This window comes from Vombatus ursinus, unplaced genomic scaffold (assembly GCF_900497805.2).
Source record: "Vombatus ursinus unplaced genomic scaffold, bare-nosed wombat genome assembly UNPS02007284.1, whole genome shotgun sequence".
NCBI lineage: Eukaryota > Metazoa > Chordata > Mammalia > Diprotodontia > Vombatidae > Vombatus > Vombatus ursinus.
In genome coordinates this window covers 17,132,512-17,154,337 of record NW_020947062.1, presented here as the reverse complement: position 1 = coordinate 17,154,337, position 21,826 = coordinate 17,132,512, and the positions used below count along the sequence as shown (strand labels likewise).

The window sequence follows — 21,826 nt, the reverse complement described above, 5'->3', positions numbered from 1 at the left end:
ATGATGTATGTTCTTATAAATTTGAATCAGTTCTCTTTTATATTTGAGAAATGAGGCTTGTACCAGAGACATTTGCTGAAAAAAAAATTTTCCCCATATTTCTACTTTCCTTCTAATTTTGGCTACATTGGTTTTGTTTCTGCAAAACCTTTTTAAATTTACCATAATCAAAATTACTCATTTTTCACCTCATAATGCTCTCTATATCTTTTATTTGGTCATAAATGTTTGGTCATAAATTCTTCCCTTCTCCCATAGATCTGACAGGTAAACTATTCCATGCTCCCCTAATTTGCTTATGCTCACCTTTTATGTCTAAATCATGCATCCATTTTGACCTTATCTTGGTATATGGTGTGAAATGTTGATCTATACCTAGCTTCTGCCAACCTTTATTCCAGTTTTCCCAGCAATTTTTGTCAAATAGTGAGTTCTTGTCCCAAAAGTTTGGATTTGGGGGTTTATCAAACATTAGATTACTATAGTCAATTACTACTGTGTATTGTGTACCTAATCTATCCCACTGATCCACCATTCTACTTCTTATCCAATAGCAGATTGTTTTAATGATTACTGCTTTATAATACAGTTTGAGATCTGATATGGTTAAGCCAACTTCCCTCACATTTTTAAAAAAATTTCCTTAACCTTAACCTTTCCTTGACAACAGACAGGGCTCCTTGCCCTCAAGGAGCTTACAGTCTAACGAAGGAGACAATATGCAAACAAATACACACAAAGCAAGCTATATATAGGATAAATAGGAAATAAGTAGCGGAAGGAAGGCATTGGAATTAATCAAAAACTATTTTAATAGTCCCAGCTTAAGGTGATGAGGATATGCACCAGAATGGTGGAAGAGTCAGAGGAGAGAAAGGAGTAGATTCATGAGATGATACAAAGGTAGAATCAACAGGACTTGGCAATAGATTAAATATAGAAATGGTGGTAAGAGAGAGTGAGAAGTAGAGAATGACACTTAGGTTATAAGCCTGGATGATTGAAATGATGGTGGTATCTTGGCAGTAATAAAAAAGTTTGGAAGAGAGGAGGGTTTTGGAGAAAAGATAAGTTCAGTTTTGGACATGTTGAGTTTAGGGCAAATCCAATTTGAGAGGTCCAACAAGAGGCTGGAAAAATAAGCCTAGAAGTTGGGAGATAGATTATGGCTAAATAAATTGAGAATCATCGGCATAGAGATGATAATTGAATATATGGGGGTGGATGAGATCACCAAGTGAAATAGTATAGAGGGAGAAGAGAAAAAGAACCCAAGAGAAAACCTTGGGGGATACTCACCACTAACAGATTCAACCTGGATGAAGATTCAGCAAAGGAGACTGAAAAGGAATAGTCAGACAGGTTGGAGGAGAAACAGGAGAGAGCAGAGTCATGAAAACAAAGAATGACTATATCAAGGAAAAGAAGGTGTTCAGTAGTGTCATAGGCTACAGAGAGGTCAATAAGGATGAGGTCTGAGAAAAGGCCATTAGACTTGGCAATTAAGAAGTCATTGATAACTTTGGTTAGAGCAGAAATCAAAGAAAAAACAGACAATTTCATTAAAGTTTATGAAAACAATGAGAACATAGCAAATTTTTTATATGTAATCAAATCAGTCTGTAGTGGAAATTTTATATCTCTAAAGACTTCAATCTACAAAAGACAGAGAGAGCAAATAAATGAATTTGATAAACAAATAAAAAACTAGAAAAACAACAAATATTTTTAAAACACCAAAATATAAATCCTGAAAATTAAAGAAGAGATTAATAAAATTGAAAGAACTATGAGTAGAGGAAGAGGGATACAAACAAGGGATAAAGAGGAACAAAGAAAATTTAATAGACAATTTTGATTACATAAAATTAAAGCATTTTTGTACAAACAAAACCAAAGCACTTAAGAATGGAAGAGAAACAGGTAACTGAGGAAAAAATACTTATTGCATCGAGTTTCTCTGATAAAAGTCTCATTTCCAAGATATATAAGGAATTGTTTCAAATTTATAAGAATAAAAACCATTCCCCAAGTAATAAATGATCAATGAATGTGAGCAGATGGTTCTCAAAGGAAAAAATCCAAGCTATCAATAACCATATTAAAATATGTATATTTTAAATCAATAATTAAATAAATTAAAAATAGCTCTGAGGTTCTACCAGTTGGATTGGCAAAACTAATAAAAAGGGAAAACAACAAATGTTGGAGGGGTTGCAGGAAAATAGAAAATATTAATGCACTGTTGGTAAAGTTGTGAATTGGTCTAGATATTCTGGAAAAGAACTTGGAACCATGCCTCAAAAGTTACTAAACTATGTGTATGACACAGTGATACCATTTCTAGGCCCATGAACCCAAAGGGATCAAAGAAAAGAGGAAAAGGACCCATATCTACAAAAATATATATGTATGTATGTATATAAGTGTATACACATCCATGTACATATATACATGCTATATGTATGTATGTTTGTATGAATGTACACATACATATAGTTACTTTGTGGTGGCAAATAACTGAAAATGAAAGGGGTGTACCACCATTTGGGTAATGGCTGAACAAAATATGATTTATGAATCTAATGGAATAGAATTGTATCATAAGAAATGTTGAAAGGGATGGTTTCAGTAAAACCTGGGTAGATTTATATGAACTGATGAAGAGTGAAGTGAGCACAACAAAGAAGATAATTTATGTGATAACAATAACATTGTAAAGACAGATAACTTTGAAAGCCTTAAGATGAATACAATGACCAATTATGTTTCCAGAGAACCAATGATAAAAACAAACTATCTACCTCCTGACAAAGAAGTGACAGAACTTAGCATGGTGAATGTGACATAATATTTTTTGGACATGGTCAATGTGAGAATTTGTATTGTTTGATTATGCAAATTTGTTACATGGATTTTGTTTTTTTTCTTCTTTTTCTTTCAGTGATCAGAAAGGTAAGAAGGAGAGAAAATTTATTTTTGCCAATTTTTTTAAAAAAGTAAAAGCCCACAATTTTTCCTTCTTTTCATAAACAGAAGGGTTTTTTGAAGTGTAAATTATAAGAAATATAAATTATAAAAGGCAGTAGGGGATTAGTTGGTAGAGGGCTGACCCTACAGTCAGCAAAGGGGCCTTATCACAGTTCCAGGGTGAAAAGGAGCTCTAGTGCTTGAGGCTGCAGGGGACCAAGGGCCTTTACTGGGTAAACACCAGAGAGCAGATCAGGAGGGCAGTGACCACATATCTCCCCAGACCACAGCACCATGGAAGTACCAAAAACTTGTAGACCTCTAGAACTAGCTCTGAAAAGAGTAGCACAAAAAAATTACTAAATCTTGGAACACTACTCCCCATCCCTAGGTGAGCAGAGTCCAACTTTAATATAAAGTTCAAAGTCAAGAAATAGGTTAGGAAAATGACAAAACAACAACAACAAAGAACTTGAACATAAAAAGTTACTAAAGTGGCAGGAAGACCAAGACGCAAACTCAGAAGAAGACAACAATATGAAAACAGCTAAAAGCAAAGCCTCAAATAATTGGACACAAGCCCAACAATAATTTCTGAAAAAGATGAAGAAAGAGATAAGAGTAGTAGAGGAAAAATTGGGGAAAGAAATGAGACTGATGCCAGAAATTATGAAAAGAGAATTAACAACTTGGTAAAAGCAGCACAAAAAATATTGAAGAAAACAACACCTTAAAGAAACAGAATTGGCATAATGGTAAAAGAAACACAAAAATTCATTGAAGAAACAAACTCCTTAAAAAGCCGAATGAATCAAATGGAAAAAGAGGTACAAAAGCTCACTGAAGAAATAATTCCTTAAAAATTAGAATTGGGTAAGTAGAAGCTAATGATTTCAGGAGACATCAAGAAACAATCAGATAAAGTAAAAAGAATGAAAAAACAGAAGAAAATATGAAAAGTAAACATGAAAGAGAACTCATAAGAGAGTCCATAAAATTAAACTGTTTACTTTCCTATATGGGAAGATAATACATGTAACTCCTAAGAACTTTATTAGTATTGGGGCATTTAGAAACATTATACTTAGACAGAGGGCATAATTATAAATTGATTATGTTGGAATAATCTCCCCAAAAAATGAAGAGATGAGAAAGAAGGATGCACTGGGAGAAAAAAGAGAGAGGTCGAATGGGGAAATTTTTCTCACATAAAAGAAGCTTTGCAAGGAAAAGCTTTTACAGTGGAAGGGAAAAGGCATAGCAATGCTTGAACCTCAATCTCATTGGAATTTGTTCTAAGAGGAAAGAATGAACATAATATCTGTGTGATATGCATGTGTGTGCATATGTACATGCATGCATGCATGCATACATACATACATACATACACACATACACACATATACACACATACTCAATTGGGCATAGAATATTTTACCCAACAAGAAAATAGGAAAGGGAAGGGAATAAAAGAAAGGAGATAATGATAAAAAGGAAGGCAGGTAAAGGGAGGCAGTGACTAGAGGCAAAACAGACTTTTAAGGAGGGTATAGGATAAAAAGGAGAAGAATAAATGGAAGGAAATGCATAGTTAGGAATCATAACTGTGAATGTGATGAACTCACCTATAAAATGGAAAAGAATAGCAAAATGGATTAGAAACTAAAATCCAATACATGATGTTTACAGAGATACACTTGAAACAGAAAGACACACACAGAATAAAAATAAGGAGATGGAGCAAGAATCTATTATTGCTTCAGCTGAAGTGAAGAGGGCAAGGATAGCAATCATGATCTCAGACAAAACAAAAACAAAAATAGACCTAATTGGAAGAGATAATTAGGGAAAATACATTTTGATAAAAGGTACCATAGACATGGAGCAATATCAAAAAAAATGTATAGCAAGTTTCTCTGATGAAGGCCTCTTTATTCAAACATATAAGGAACTGAATCAAATTCATAAAAAATAAGAGCCATTCATTAATTAATAAATTGTCAAGGAATATGAACAGGCACTTTTTTTTTTAAGGCAATTGGGGTTAGGTGACTTGCCCAGGGTAACACAGCTAGTAAGTGTCAAGTGTTTGGTCTGAGGCCGGATTTGAACTCAGGTCCTTCTGACTTGAGGGACAGTGCTCTATCCACTGTAACACCTAGCTGCCCCAAAAGGCACTTTTCAGAAGAAGAAATCAAAGCTATCTATATTCATATAAAAAAATGCTTGAAATCACTACTGATTCGGGAAAAGCAAATTAAAACAATTCTGAGGTGCCACCTCATACCTATTAGAAATGACAAATGCTGGAAGGGATGAGGGAAAATAGGTACACTAATAAACTATTGGTGGAGTTCTGAACAGGTCCAAACATTCTGGAGAAAAAATTGGAATTATAGCGAAAGGTTATAAAACTGTGCATACTCTTTGACCCAGCAATACCATTACTAGGTCTGTACCCCAAAGAGATCAAAGGAAAAAAGGAAAAGAATCTATCTGTATAAAAATATTTATAGCAGCTCTTTTTGTAGTGGCAAAGAACTGGAAATTGGGGAATGGCTGAACAAGTTGTGGCATATGATTGTGGAGTACTATTTATTATAAGAAATGATGAAGTAGATAGTTTCAGAAAAACATGGGAAGATCTATATGAACTAAGGCAAAATCAAGTGAGCAGAATGAGATCATTGTACACAGTAACAGCAGTATTGTAATGATGATCAACTGTGAAAGACTTAACTGCTCAGGTCAATACAATGATTCAAGACCATTCCAAAGAGCTCATGATGAAAAAACACTATCCATCTCTAGAGAGACAGGGAACAATACAAATAGAAGGAGAGAGAGAGAGAGAGAGTGAGAAGTTCCTCAAGGTAAATAGAAATGGAAGCCAAGCAGGATGGAGAAGTTTACTCCATCTGTTAACCTCCTATTTTAACTTATTATTCTTGATGACTAGATGGATAAACCCTTTTGTTCCTGAAAATGCTTTCAACATCCTCTAAGGTTAGTACCCTGGGATAAAGCCCTGAATACCTAGCCCAGATATATAGGTCTGGGAAAGGGAGCAGGAAATCAAAATGGTGGTTCTCACCAGTTCACACAATTCCTGAACTTGTTCCAGAATTACTGGACATTATGACTTACACAAAGAAATATGGAAAATAGGAAACCAAAGTTAGATTCAGATACCAAAGCATCCCCAAAAGCTTTAAGCAAGGTGTGATTAATGCATGCTCTTGGCATGTGTCCCTGCATTTTTTCTCACGACTTTCCAACCCTCCCCTTCTCCCCTTCTTTGTTCTTAAACCACTATCCTGGAAATTCCCTGGGGGCTAGTCCTTGTTTCTCATATCAATGAGCGCAGGGGCCTGCCTACAATAGGAGTTAAGGTGTAGAATCTGATCAGGAGGGAAAGGAGTCAGAAACATTGCCGGGGAGCCAGTGCTTTAATGGTGCATTACTTTCTTGGAAAACAATTATCTCAAGCAGACTTAATTTCACTCACAGAGTGGCTTCCCTGGAGGCCTTTAGCACAAAGAGGTAATACTAGCAAACTGCAACTGCATGTTCTTCAAGCTCTGCTAAGCCTTTCACCTAAATTCTCTGAGTTTATTAAAGTGCTCCAGTTTATGATGTAGGCAGGGCAGAGTGATGAAGTTTTTGTCCAAGGTCACATAATGAATTAGGGGGAGGCCTGGGACTCAAGCCCAGGCCTCCTGACTCACAACCTCCAACTCTTTCCCTCCTATTATGCTAATGATGAGATACTAATACATCTACTGCTCTCAGTCTTTCATGGAGTGGGGGTGGGGGTCTCCTGGTATCTTGTTTACAGGGCAAAGACCATAGATCCTGTGACAAATAGAGAAAACAACATGAGCTGGCTTCCTGCTGATGTATACTTTCGGGCATGTTAGAAGGTACTGTGGTGTAGGAGAAATCATAGGACTTAGAGGCAGGATTCAAGCAGAGGTCTCTTTTGAGGCTTGCTAGGTGTGTGACACTGGGCAAGTCACTTTATTTCTCTGAACCTTGGTTTTCTCACATGAAAAGTGGGTATAACAACAATGAACAAACAATAGAACTGTTTGTGAAGCTCAAATGAGAGCATATACATAAGACACTTTGCAAACCTTAAAATGCCATATAAATGTCAGACTATCCCTGTTTGCTTTGGCTGATTAGAGTTCAGACATGAACCAAGGCCCACTCCTTGAAACGGCAATGCTCCTTGGGAAACCCCTTCTCTGGACAATTTATTTTCAATGTCAGGAATCATTCAGTAACCACCCAAGAGTAGAACGGACTGGCTTGGGAAGGTAGTGGATTCCTTGGAGGTAATCAAAGAGGAGTTAGATGACTACTTGTCAGGTATGTTATAGTAATTGTGGGTTTTATGGATTGGACTTTTGGGATTACATCTTATGTGGATCAGGCTAAATGGTCCCTAAGGTCCCTTCCCTCTTTCAACTTTTGTGATTCAGGGATTCTGTGTAAAGAGAGAGTGCGCCCTTACCCCGCTTCTTCCCAGGATTCTTCATCAATAATCCCAAAGATTCTTGGAGTCAATCCTCCTTTCCCAAGTCTCACTTTTGGCCACAACTTTTAGCACATTTCTCTACATGCCGCCGTCACCACATTTCCTGCCAACTCCAGCTGTACAGAATTAAACATTATTGCACAAGAGCTGTAGCACATGGGTTTCTCTCTTTCCAGGAGCACAGTATCATGTAGCTCTTACCAGATATGGCTCAGCAAGTCCCTTTGGGGATTACGGCAGGACCTGGAATGCCCCCGCCCTTCTCTCTACATTTCTAAATTCTGCCCCTCCACATACCTCAAATCCTCTCTACATTGTCCTCACTTCCTCTGCTCCAATATCTGAAGAAGGCTCTTTGTCAAAGGGTTTTCTACTAATGCCTTTGATCCTCCTGTATCCTCTGGGATCTTTCTATTTTGAACCTTACCTTCTTTTTTAACTTCAATCTCTTCCTATCTACTGGGCTCTATCTAGATTTCTGTAAACATGCCCAGGCCTTTCCCAAACTCAAAAAAAAAAAACTTACTTAACCCTGCAGTTCCCTCAAACTATGTCATCCTATATCTCCTTTTACTACCAAAGTCCTAGAAATAATTGTCTACGCTCAAGGCTGCCCCTTCCTAACCTCCACTCACTTACAAGTTGAGAGACTGACAAGCATGAACAGTGATGGAATAAGGGGGTCAGGGAGTCAAGGGTGAAGGACATGGTGCAGTTATACCTTGAGATATAGAGAACTGTGAGGTTACAGCAGAGGTAATAGATTGGGACAGCAGAGAAGAATGGAGGCTAGTGGAGGTCACGATGAGGATGAAGCGAGATGAGGAGCGAGAAAGAGGGAGAGATGTAAGTTCAGGAGACTATGATCCAAGTAGCCTGTCATATTCCCACTTCTTCCCTTCAGTCTAAAAGGAGAAAGGGGATGGTAAATTCAGTGAACTCTTGGTGAATCATACTTCCCTCTTCTTGGCTGAGTAGTAGAGTACCAGAGGTACAGAATGAGTCACACATTGTTAGGCATAATGTGTTAATTTGTTTTGTTGTTTTGCTTTACTGTACTTATGTGTTTAGAGAATTGGGGTTTGTTGAGGATGGGAGGAGAGGGAGAGTCTTTGGGAAGTGGTGCCATCTTTTTTTTAAAGCATCAACAAAACATTTAATTTTTTTTAAGAAAGGGAGAAACTCAGAGCCATTCAGGCCCCAAAAGTGGCTTCCTCATACCTCTCATCTGCCTGCCTCAATCAAGGATGGACTGGGTTATTTGAAACACACAGGTGGTACTAGCTGGAAATGGGATGGATGAGTCAGCCTAAGTTTTAAAACCCCAGTGCCCCTCCCTAAGACCTCCTATACAAGGCAGGCTTTCTATTATGCGAACCCACAAGGCACAAAATTCCTGTAGGATCAGGGGAGTAAGCCTGCCCTTCTGTGACATCATAGCACTCCATAGTGGACCCTAACTGATCTCCTAAGAGAGTGGACACCCTGCCTATGAATGATGGTAGGCATCCTCTTTGGCTCCCATCAGCAAGAGGCTGTGTGTGGCTATTATCAGTGTGTGGCCATCTCACAGATTCTCAGGCAAATGAGATAGTTTCTGCCCATGGCCAAAGCATCATGGTACAGTGTAGAAAGTACTGACTTTACCTCCCTGGAACTCATTTTCCTCATCTATAAAATGAAAAGGTCAGACTGGATGGTCTCTAAGCTTCCTTCCAATACTCTGTTTCTGATTTCTCAGAACTTCTTTGATAGAGTCACATAGGGCCTCCCTGGGGCACTTACCCTCTCAGTAAATGTTTGCACTTACGGAGCTGTCTGGTGGCTATGACTTGCTCCAGCTGAGGTTACACTGAGATTCAAAAGATCAACTTCACAAGTTCAAGATAAAGATAATGTGGTTGGATTCTTTGGAATGTAAGGAGTAGGGGCAGCTAGATAGTGCAGTGGCTAGAGTACCAGCTCTGAAGTCAGGAGGACTGGAGATCAAATCTGGCCTCATTACTAGCTGTGTGACCCTGGGCAAGTCATTTAACTCCAATTGCCTTTACCCACCCTCAAAAGGAAAAGAATATAAGGAGTATACTGTCCATGTAGGTTATGGGTGTCTATGTGCAGCTTGCAGGGAGGCAAGGATAGCTATCTCTGGGATCTTGCCCACTCCTTTCCAAGGAAGACTTTGATTCTTGCCTGGAGGGGAACAGGACTCCCAAGGCTGGAAGTACTAGACTAGAAATATATCAATTTGCCTTCATAGATATTGTTGTTCTGGTGACATTTTTTTAGATCCAAAAGCAACAAAGCCATGAGCCTCTCTGCCCGCTATCTCTTAAAGAGGAGAATGACTCCTTCCCACCAAATTCCAGTTACACAAATGACCATCACAAATAGTGAATAGTGAGTAAACCCATTTATCCAAGCAGATAGCAAACAGAAAATAGAATTCTACAAATTAGAATATACCAGAAAATACTCAAGATTAGATGAGCTTTTCTGTGAGGGACTGTCTGATGTTGGCTGCTGCCAGGTGAGGGCTGTGGCAAGATTGGGGTAAGATCTGGGTATTTGGAAGTCGAGACAGGGGCTGTGGTAGGCGGAGTTGTGGTGAACTGGGATGGGCTGGATACGGAGAAGCCCTGAGGCTGTGGGCAGTGCTATGTGAGAAGCTGGGGAAGGATCGGGGTGCAAGGAAGTAGCCAGAGCATGTGCTCCTGAGGCAAGGGGCTGTGCCACGTGGGAGTGGGACGGCAGAGGACGAGTTCCCTTTGCTTAGTCCCCTCCCTATATGCAACGTCAACCCCAGACGCCTCCTTCCTGTGTCCTTCCTGACTTCCTGGGTCACGTACCTTCCCTTTGTGTAGCACTGACCCCAGACGCCTCCTCCCGGTATCTGGGCCTGACTTCCTAGGTCACGTACTCTTTGTCTATGCACTAATCCCAGACGCCTCCTTCCTGTATCCGGTCCTAGCCTCCTGCGTCACTTCCTCTCCCTTGGTGCGCTAAACTCAGACAGCCCCTTCCGGTATCTGACCCTACAATCATTGACTAGTAGGCGGGCTGAGGAGGAGGGGCTAAGTAGGTACTTAAGGAACGATGTGGTCAGATCACCCGCTCTCTTTGCTCCTGCTCTGTTGCTATGGCCTTTCTGCTTGGCCTTGCTGTGATGGCCCCTGAATAAAGCTCGGGTGTTGGCAGCCTCCTGATGGGTTCGTCTCTGTGTGTGTGTATCCGGGTAGGCTCCGAAGACTGGTAAGTAGTATGACTCTGGCAGCCTGCTCCTTATAGGAGGAGAGTGTACAGCGCGGTGGCCGGTACACTTTTCGAATGGGAGTGAGTTGAAAATTTCCTTCAATGGAAAGAAAAGCCCTGATTTCACCCAAGGACAAATTCCCTAGAATCTCTAGGGAGGCAAGCTGGAAATTAGGGACATGTTGAGGCAACAGCTCTGCTATATGTTTGCTACTTTCCAAAGTCTTTTTTCCCTCTCCATGAGTCTCTCCCTGGAAAGTCTGGAACCACATGTGTCTTTCTCAAAGCAAGGAGAAAGAATGTATTTCCTCCTCAAAGTTCTCTGGAAAATTCTGTCCCTCACTAAATAAGAGAGTCTTATGCAAAATGCTCCAGGATTAAAACTCAGGTTACATCAAAAAGATCTAGGGGTTTTAGCAGACCATTTTGACAAATTAACATTAACCAAGAAAGGAATATCATCTTACACTGCATTAAGAGAATCTCAGAACTAGGGAGGTAATAATCCTGCTACATCAACTACATCTAAAATAATTGTGTTCATTTCCGGGTAACTCATTTTTAACTGAACAATGAGAAAAAAATCTAGTGTTCAAAGGAGGGTGATTAGGATGAGAAAAGGCTAGCCTGGGGAAAAGTTGGGAGAACGAGGATGTATTTATTCTATAGGAGCTGTCTTCAAGCTTATGCCCTTCTTTATAGATCATAGACCCAGAATTAGAAAGCATCTTAGAGAATATCCAGTTCAACCCTTTCATTTTAGACATGAGGAACCTGAGGGCCAAAAAGCCTAAGTGACTTACCCAAGGTCACACATGTGGCAGAATCCAGATTTGAACTAAGGACTTCTGATTCCAAATCCTGCATTTTGAACCACATTACACTAGGACTGTTGAGTGGAAAAGAAATTGGGCTCATTCTGCTCAACTGTCAACTTTTTTGAAGTTTTACTGATGCTCCTAATTGTTAGTTCCACTCCCCTTTCCAAAAGTATTCTGTGTTTCTTTTTCAATATTTTTGCTTTATTTTTAAAATCACATTTATTTTTCAAGTAATAGGTTTTTAATAAATCTGTCCCTCCTACTACCCATCCATCAAGGAATTAAAAAAAAATTCCTCTATACATATCTACATAATCCAGCAAAACAAATGCTCACATTACCCAAGGTCAAAAATGTATGTCCCTTTCTGTAATTTAAAGGTCATCACTTCTCTGTCTGGAAGTAAATGGCATGTTTCATCTTCATTTTTTTGTACTTGTAGTTTACTATTGCATTGATTAGAGTTCTAAAGTCTCTCAAAGTTGTTTTTATAATGTTGCTCTCCTGGTTGTACTCACTTTATTCAACATCAGTTCACAGAGGACATTTCCAGTTTTCTCTCAAATTGTTGATTTCATCATCTCTTCTGGCACAATTTCGTTTCCTATACCACAATTTTTTTTAACCATTCCTCAATAGGAGGACAGACCCCTCTTTTCTAATTTTTGGCTACCATGAAAATCAGTCAATCAATTAACACTTATTAAGCACCTATGTATCAGGTACTGAGTTAAGTGCTTGAGATACAAAAGAGAGGTAAAAGATAATCCCGCCCTCAAGGAGCTTACATTCTAATGGGGGAGACAACATACAAACAAATATATATGGAACAAGTTGTTATACAGGATAAATAGGAAATAATAGAGGGAAGGCAGCAGAATTAAGAGGGGTTGTGGAAGGCTTTCAGTGAAAGATGGGATCTTAGTTGAGACTTAAAGGAAGTTGGGGAAGTCAATAGATAGACACGAAATGCATGGGGAAAAGCCAAAAAAAAAGCCCAGGCCAAGAGATGGAGAATCTTGTTCATGGAACAGCCAGCAGGCCAGTTCACTGGATTAAGAGTATGTATTGGGGTGGGGCAGCTAGGTAGCACAGTGGATAGAGCACCAGCCCTGAAGTCGGGAGGACCTGATTTCAAATCTGGCCTCAGACCAAATACTTGACACTTACTAGCTGTGTGACCCTGAGCAAGTCACTTAACCCTAATTGCCTGCAAAAAAGAAGAGTATGTATTGGGGAATAAAATATGAGAAGACTGGGAAAGGTAGGAGGGGGGTTCCAGGGGGCTTTGAATGCCAAATAGAGCATTTTGTTTTTGATGCTGGAGGCAATAGTAAGTCAGCACAGTTTATTGAGTAAGGGGATGACATGATTGGACTTTCACTTTAGGAAAATCATTTTAGTGGCTAAATGGAGGACAGATTGGAAAACAGCTAATGATAAATATTTTTGTACATATAGATGTTTTTCCTCTTTCTTTGATCTTATTGGGGTATAGGCCTAATAGTGCTATAACTGACCTAAAGGGTGTGCACAGCTTGGTAACTTTCTGGGCATTGTTCAAATTGCTTTCCAGAATGGCTGGACCAATTCGCAGCTCCACCAATAGTGCATTATTTATTTCCCCATAGCCCCTCCAACATTTGTTGTTTTCCTCTTTTGTCATCTTGTATTTATTTTGTTGTGTATGTATTTTGTCTCTGATTATCTGTACACACATTGTTTCCTCTCAGCAGAATGCAAATTCCTTCAGGGCAGGGATTGTTTTTGATTTTGGATCCACAGCACTTAGCTCAGTGCCCAGCACATAGTGGGTGCTTAATAAATGTTTGTTCAATTGAATTGTCACATTAACTATTCACTTAGTTTTTGGAAGTTAAACTTGCCCAGGGCCACGCAGCTTGTAAGTGACCTGTGGGATTTGAACTCAGTAAGATGAGTCTTCCTGACTTCAGGCCGGGCACTGTATCCACTGCGCCACCTAGCTGTAGTTAAAAAAATTCTACAAGCCATGTCTAAGTGAAGAGGTCAAAGATGAGAGGAAAAAAAGGGTTGTGCTATCCTTGGCTGGAGGCAAGATTCAACATGTGTCTGAAACTCTGTGAAGGAGGTGGAAGTGAGAAATAGATTTACAGCAATTGAGCAAAGACCATCCTTCCTAACTCTTCCTGGACATCCAGAGGGCCAACCCTAGATGCTATAACCTGGAGTTGATGTCATCTAAACATGAGCATTCTAATTACCCATCCTTTCAAGAGTGTAAGGCCTTGGCTGCTTTGGCAGGACAATATGTGTGTATGTGTATATGTATGTGTATGTGTATATGTATACATATGTGTGTATATATATACATGTGTGTGTGTGTGTGTCCAGTCATGTAGGTACAGAGACATGCCTACCTGGAGGAAGCCCTTCTCACTGACTTACACATACTCTGAGCCAGATACTCATAGACATATCTAGAGACAGGCAATGACAAATAAACAGACATGTGTTTTTCATATTTTAATACTTCATACTCATATTTTAATACTTCAAAGGATCCATTGATGTGAATCCATTGGTTTCTTCCACTGATGAGGGCCATTCATGCTATATGCCTTAGTTGACCAGCATAATAATTGTTATACCTGAAAAAATTCACTTGGCAAACAATGCGCTAACGATCAGCTTCTCCATGCTTATCTAGACTGGCCCTTAGATGGTACACAGACCTCACTGGGGCCATCCTTCAAGCCCTCTCTGCTTGGAAGGCAGGGCCTGTGAGTGGAAAAGTAGAAAAAGCACCACCAGAGCCAGAGGACCTGGGTCCAAATGCCTAGTGCTTACTACCTGTGTGACTGTGTATAAATCATTTAATCTCTCTAGGTCTCAGTTTTATCGTCTATAAAATGAGAGGGCTAGATTAGATGGTCTCTTTCAGCTCTAAAGCTATGATTCATCATTAAGTTCATCTCAGTTTTTAATTCTGGGACAAAATCTGAGTACCTGAACACTTGTGACCAAAAGGGAAAGAGGAAAGACACCCCCGGGACACCCAGAGGGGCCAAGCCATGAACTCTTGGGATGGAGAGGTGATGGAAACTGTCTATAAATAAGCTCATTAAATCTTAAGATGTTACCAGTGAACTGTCCCAGAATAATCCGATTGACTTTGTTCATAGGAAGGACTAAGGAAAAGGCAGCCACCCCATCTCCACCCTCACAAAAAACAAAATTAATAAAGAGAAGATTGAATGACCATTGGGAGTTTGGTGAGGACTGCACTGACATAGATCTTCCTTGGAGGAGGCAAAGATATCTACAAAACCTGATACCATTTCTGGTCTGTCCAGCAAAAAGTAAGCACTTTGAGGGCAAGGATTGTCTCACATTTGTATCGGTAACCCCAATGTTCCTGGAACTAGTATGCCTTTAATAAATGCCTGCTGATTTGTTGTTGGTTGATTGTGAAAAGAGCTTGTTCATTCTGAGCTGTGATCAGAAACAGCACATTTGCCACAGGTTGAAAACTTTGACTAAAGCCCCTGAGAAATGACCGAAATGTGGTAAATGTAGACCAGCTGGTCTCCAATCATGAACTCCTATCAATAAAAGAAAATGTTGAGCCCATCTTCTGATGTCCATATTTACTCACTTATTTTCATGTACTACTACACTAATACATACTGTATTAATGTATAACATATACATTATAAAACTTGACCCAGGATATGTGCCCCTGCCCACCAGGGCTCTTTGGGGGCCAGTGCAGGGGGCTCTGCCCCCTGAACCTTCCTCCTTGGAAGCTTCTCTATCTTGATGAAGAGAATCTCTGGGTACCTCCCCCTGAAGGCCACGAGGCTGCCTTTGATTGGGGAAGCCTCACCCATCCCCTCTGGTCTACCTGCTCAAGTGACTGGGACCCTTTGCCTGCCCGATCCCCCTCCCATGTTGGCAACTCCACCCACTGATGGGTGACTTGATACCCTCTCACCCTGGCCATTCTTTGGGCCCAGGTGGTACAGCTGGCTACGAAGCCAGTCAGCAAGACCTACTCGGGTGGGACATCCTGACCTCACTGTGACCTCAACACAATAAACTCAGATCCTTCCCCATAAAAAAAAACAAAACTTACATAAAATAGAAATGTTAAAAGAATCATATATGCTTTGATGAAATGGTATTTGATTCTAAAATCAAAAGGAAGTCACTAGAGTTTATTGACTATGAGTGTGTGTAGTCAGACCTGAGCTTTAGAAAAATAACTTTGGCAACTGAGTAAAGGGTGGATGCGGGAGGGGAGACTTAAGACAGGGAGACCAATTACTGCAATAGTCTAGACAAGAAGAGATAAGAGAGTGAGTAAGGTGGAGGCTGTGTAAATAGAAAGAAAAGTGGAGATGAGAGAGATGTGGCTGAAGTAGAAATTACAAGATTTGGCAACTTTGTGGAGTGAGAGTAAGAAGCTGAAGATGACACCTAGATCTTAAACCTGGATAACTGGAAGGATGGTGGTGCCCACTAAAAAACAGAGAAGTTAGGAAGATGGGTGGGTTTAGGGAAAAACGTAACTTAATGGAATCTTAGATACAGATCACAACTCACCCATGTGAGACTCCCTTTGTCTCACCCAAAATGAAAAGGGTCAATGGAGCTCTTGTTCACATGGAGGCTGCCTCTGGGGAGGGCCTACCACAGCCATCGAGTGGTTTGGAAGGCAGAGGGTACATAGACTGGGTGGAGGGTGGGATTTTGCCAATAATACCTGCTCAGTGGCTCCTGTGGGTGGGGTGGCTGGCACATAGTAGGCACTTAATATATGCTAGTTGACTAACTGGAGAGTAGTTAGTTTATAACACTACGGGACCAACACCCACCTTAGAAGAGTTGAGAATTTGCTTGGGGAAAGGAAGGGGTGGAGTAGGGAAGTATTGGGGAACTAGAGTAGGTGTGGTTTTATTCAAGGCAAACTAGCAATGGACTGGCTATCAGGGAGATCTGTCTCTGGTTGGCTGATCCCACACTCCTGTGGTCAGGCTGCACTTTGAAGATCTTGGCTCTAGTGTAGACCACCACCTAGCCCCTCTACACAAGCCCCAGCCAGTTTACCCCAGACTGGGCCCCAGGCTCGGGAAATGCCTGCTAACTCGGCACTTCCTGCTTTACACACACACACACACACACACACACACACACACACACACACACACACTGCAAAGACAATCCCTCTGACCTTTGTCTAGAAATATTTATTTTCCAGGTAAATTCCACAAGCCATAGAAACACAATAAAATTAAATGAACACATAATGTTTTAAAACTTTGGTTTGAGGAAATATTTAGTATCAAAACCATCTGGGAAAAATCATCACAGAACCAGATAGACTGGCTTGGTAGTCACACATCCTGCACCACTAGTGGACAGCCATAAACTAGCAGGTAGTGAAGATCATTGTGTGTATGTGTGTGGGGAGGGGTGGGGGGGTACAATGACCCACCCCCCCTTCCCTCCCCATTCTACCTTCACTTTGCTCACAAATGGCCACTTCTTGAGACACCAGTTGGGACAATTCTGTGCTGCCCTGGCTGATGGAGTGATCTAGAAGGGCAGGGGAAGGCATTGAAAGAGCACTGGGGAGGCCGGAGCTGGAAGGGAGGTCAGTCGACTTCTGTTGATCCACACGGTCTCAAGAACTCCTGCCCCCGCTCATGGAACCATTTATTGGAAACTGTGAATAAGTGAAACAGTGAGTTACAATCACATCTGCTATCCAGGAAATGGCTGAGGGCAAACTGAGGGCCCCAGAATTCTGAGAGCTGAGCAACCATCATCATGAAAGATGTCCAGGGCAGAGATATGTGGTACATGTGTCGTGTCTTGCTGTTTTCTTAACAGTCCCTCCTCAGCATGAAAATAATCAGAGCTGCCATTTATATAGTACTTAGAAAGTTTGTCAAGGTCTTTAGATATATCATCTAAATTGCTAGGTAGCTCAACCTGGACAGTGTTCAACCTGAAATCTGAGAGACATTTACTACTTATGTCACCCTGGTCAAGTCACTTAACTTCTGCCTGCCTCAGTTTCCTCATCTATAAAATAAGTATAACAATATCACCTATCTCCCAGGGTTATTGTGAGGATAAAATGAGACATTTGTAAAGAGCTTTGCAAACCTTAAAGTGCTGTGTCAATGTTAGCTATTATTATTAACATCTTATTTTAGCTGCATCCTAACCAAGTATATACTATTGGTATTATTATCCCCACTTTACAGATACAGAAACTGAGGCTCAGAGAAATTAAGAGAATTACCCATGGTCACACAGGTGGATTTTAAACCCAGTTCTTCTCAACTCCACGTCTTGCACTTTATTCCCTAAGACCCCAATTTATTTCAATTAAATTCTGTAGGTACTTATGAAATGCCTATATGACAGGCACTGTACTAAGCACTATTTCAGGCAGGAAGAGAACCCAAACTTTGGCCAACAGTCCTCCCCTCCCCTGAGGTCCTATAGAGGAGGTTCTCCCTGGCACCGCTCACTGCAGTGCTCTGCAGACCAGATGCTTCCCACCTGAACCATTCACACTGGTGGCAAACACTGCCCAAGGCACTGCTCATGATAGTGCTATTGCCTCTCCTCCTGAGCACATGTCCAGGTGTGCATGTGGTTCTGCACAGGGGAGCTTGAAGCTGGAGACATTGTGGGTTAGTAAAGAAAACCCAAACTTAGGGATATCCCGGTCTGGGCTTTGGGTAAATCTGGTAGCGTAAATTCCATCAAGAATAAGTTTAAATAGAGGCAGCTAGATGGCGCAGTGGATAGAGCACTGGCCCTGGATTCAGGAAGACCTGAGTTCAAATGTGAGCTCAGAGACTTGACACTAGTAGATGACACTACCCTACTCAAGGCACTTCACCCCATTGCCTTGCAAATGGATGAATGAATGAATGAATGAATGAATGAATGAATGAATGAATGAATAAAAATAAAGTGTTAGAAGAATAAGCCTGATCGATAGGAAATGTTCAGCCCCTGTGCTCCCACCAACCCTCAGCTACCCTTTTAGGGGCCAAAGAAACATAGGTCCTGTCACTTACCCCATTTACTGCCAACAAGCACTGGGCAGGCTGCGTGTCGTGTCCGGTAGTCACCCTCCCCGCTGCGAAAGAGATTATACCAGAATACTGATGTGCCCTGGAAGAGAGAGGACCTGATCATGATGGAGGCCCAGGCTGCAACGTCTGCTCTTGTAGCCTCAGATAGTGAGGCTCTGAGACAGCTTAAAGGGAGTTAAAAAATGACAGTGGAGGGGAAGGGAATTTTCTCAGTGTGGGAGACCATCTAGACATGACAAACCTAGTTAATTAATTCAGTGGGTGAACACGGGCCATAACTCCGTCAGTGCCTTGGAAACCAGAGGTCATTTGGTGTCATCTTTTCCCTGGTTATGTTGGGACAAAGGAACTTGAATCTACTATCTGCAGGAGCAGGGCCAGGCACCAGACATCTGATGACAGTCCCATGGGGCCCACAGAACCAGACATTCTCCTCACCATGCTTTTTTTCTATTCTTTCTGTGCAGTTGTCCCTTTAAAGGATGTTAATCTTTGCCTTATCTCTCTTGTCTTAGGGAGCGTCCCTGGGGTTAGGGTTATGGGCTAGGAGTTCAGCCTAGTATGTCTGAGATTCAAAGCAGGGCTAGGTGACTCTAGCCATTTCCACAAATAGAGCTGGAGGCTCCTTGGACCCTTGGAGGGCAGGTGACCACTAGCCTCTGGATCCATGATGTTTCATTCATGGGAACAGAATGGACTTAGCCGTGATTAAGGTCAGCTTCTTAGGCCTCAGCACAGCTTCATCTAACAAGACAATTTACCTTTTTGGGCCAAATTGTTGCCCCAAAGTCTGGGAATACTGTGGCCCCACCAGCTTCGACATCACTCATCTAGGAAAACAAGCCATAGTAGTTAAGAATATTTCAGGAAAGTCTCACAAAGCCAGCCCCCTGCCTAAGCAGGAGTTTATCCTCCAGAATAGTTGCTTGGTTATATACTGAATTTCTGTTAATTAAAATCCTATATGATTGCACTGGGCGGGAGGAAGAGATAATGCTATATTCAGAGGATTCCTGTGGGGAATCTTTCTTTAAAGTGAATAATTCTAGCCAACCTCTCACTTTCAATTATCTTTTTTTTTCTAAATCTGTATTTTCATACACTTGATTTGCCTAAAGATGGGTGTTCCTCTATTACAAAATAGCCTTCTTTGCATAAAGGCTATCATCAGTAATTCAGGAAGAATAACATTCTGTGCATAACCCAAACATTCCAGGAGAATAACGAAATACAGCCATCATTGTGGATGGACAGGACATGGTCCCGACTTAGCCACCTGTCCAGCTGATAAGGAGAGGCTCTCCAACACAAGATTCCTTTCTCTGGCATCAGCCCAATTCCTTGGCTCGGTGGTGATACGTGTGGGTTGCCAAAGGGAAGGAAAGATGCTAGACTTCCTTCTAGCTCGAAGTGTTCTGTGAATTCTTTACCTAAGGATGCTATGTGGCAGTGAATCATGCAACTCAGCGACCTCAGAAGAAACAGAACTACAGGTGGCCCGAAGGGAAACAGCAAGAGGCATGTGGTGGTGACAGTGGGAGCGGCAGGTGGGTAGTGGGGAGGGGCATGTATCCCCCCTACCTCTGCCTCTTGGAATCTCCCCAACTCCAGGAAGCTTCCCTTGATCCCCCCTTAGTGTTTAATGCTTTCTTTAATCTCAAATTATCATTAGTACATGTTGCTTCCCCCACCTCAAGCAGAATATAAGCTTCTTGAGGGCAGGATTTCTTGTTCATCTTGTCTTGGTATCTCTACTATTTTGTGCAGAGACACATCATTAATAAATACTAACTGGATTGGGTTGGAGGTGGGGTGCCTTAGTGTTATAGTGAGCAGGCAGGGATTCGGTGAATAGGAGCTCTATACTCTACACCTATCCCTCTCCTTGCCTGTTTTTAAGGCAGATAGTGAAACACAAAGCTAGTGTCAAAGGACCAGCCTGAAGGACCCGCTGAAGGCTCTCTGTGTAAGACTGGCGCCTCCAGTATGTATCTCAGGTAAGGACCTGACCCAGAAGAGAAGCAACTCAAAGCTGCACCATAGAGCTCTCTACAGCAAAGCTCCCTGGACCTTCACAATCAGCAGGATTAAGAAATCCTCAATAACAGAAATGAAGGTATTCTCAATAAAAAGTATTAAAGAGGTTGTTTTGTAAAATAAGAGCACCTGCCTTTATGCAAAGAAGAAAAGATTCTCGCTAAAACATTAAACACACACACACACACACACACACGAGCACCAGGAAGTTAACAGTTGATGACCTATGAATATTTCACTCTGTTCCAAAATTGAAACTCAATTACCAGGAAAACATGAATCAGGCCTAAAACAACCATGGAATCAGCTTTCATTTTCTTTATCTGGTTTATAATTGCATTTTTCTTTTACTTTTTAAAAAAAATTTTTGGTGTTAGATCAGTTTGTAGAAAACATATTACATAGTATTTTGCCAGTCTATCCATTTCTTACTGTCCCAGTGTAGGGAAAAGACCCAGAGAAGAGTTTCTTCTTCAAGCACACAGAGGTCAAGAAAAGAATGAAAAGCCAATATTTAGGCCCCTGGGACAAGGGACAGGGGCAGAGTCCTAACATTGGCAGTCTCTTCACCTCCCATAAAGAGGTAAGTCATTCCAAATAAAACTCATCATGAGGACTTAGCTCTACGGTGTGGACCTGTGTAAACCCAGTCCAGAAGGCCCAAGAAAAGAGCAAGCAGCTGTTCCACATCTGGAGCTCTGGATGGCTAATTTTTTTTAAACCTTAATTGAACCAAAACTAGACCCAAAAATGGCTTCAAAGCTGAATATTCATCAGATCGTGGTAATAAATCTTGGAGACAAAAGTCAAGCTTCAGCAAAGAAACATTTTGTTTTACCCCCAAACTCTTTTCCCAAAGGGAGAAATCTCTTTACTCTCCCTGGAACAAGATAAGGCTAGTCCCACTCACGAACACAAAGTAAAAAATTCCCCTGGGTTAGAAGGTGAAGTGAATCATTATTGCAAACTGGGGCCCTACCCTGCCCCCCAGGCCTCCAGTAACAGCAAAAATATGATTAGCAGCCCAGAGGAATTAGGCAATGGGCATTCCCTGTTCCTGGGAGAGAAAATGTAGGAAGCAGATTGGGGTTAAAAGCAATTCA

General features: G+C 41.1%; 1 protein-coding gene across 5 annotated transcripts in view; it reads right to left on the bottom strand.

Moving 5' to 3' along the window:
* Positions 1 to 16,796: 16,796 nt before the first annotated feature.
* The window catches only part of P4HA2 (prolyl 4-hydroxylase subunit alpha 2), a 53,140-nt gene continuing 48,110 nt past the window's right edge, over positions 16,797 to 21,826 (bottom strand). For all 5 annotated transcript variants that reach the window (XM_027849171.1, XM_027849168.1, XM_027849166.1 and 2 more), the window contains 3 exons: positions 19,448 to 19,516; positions 18,669 to 18,765; positions 16,797 to 17,293 (listed from right to left, as the gene is read on the bottom strand). In XM_027849171.1, coding sequence (XP_027704972.1) covers positions 17,223 to 17,293; positions 18,669 to 18,765; positions 19,448 to 19,516 — 237 coding nt within the window. In that variant the 3' untranslated portion in view covers positions 16,797 to 17,222. The remainder of the gene's footprint in view (positions 17,294 to 18,668; positions 18,766 to 19,447; positions 19,517 to 21,826) is intronic.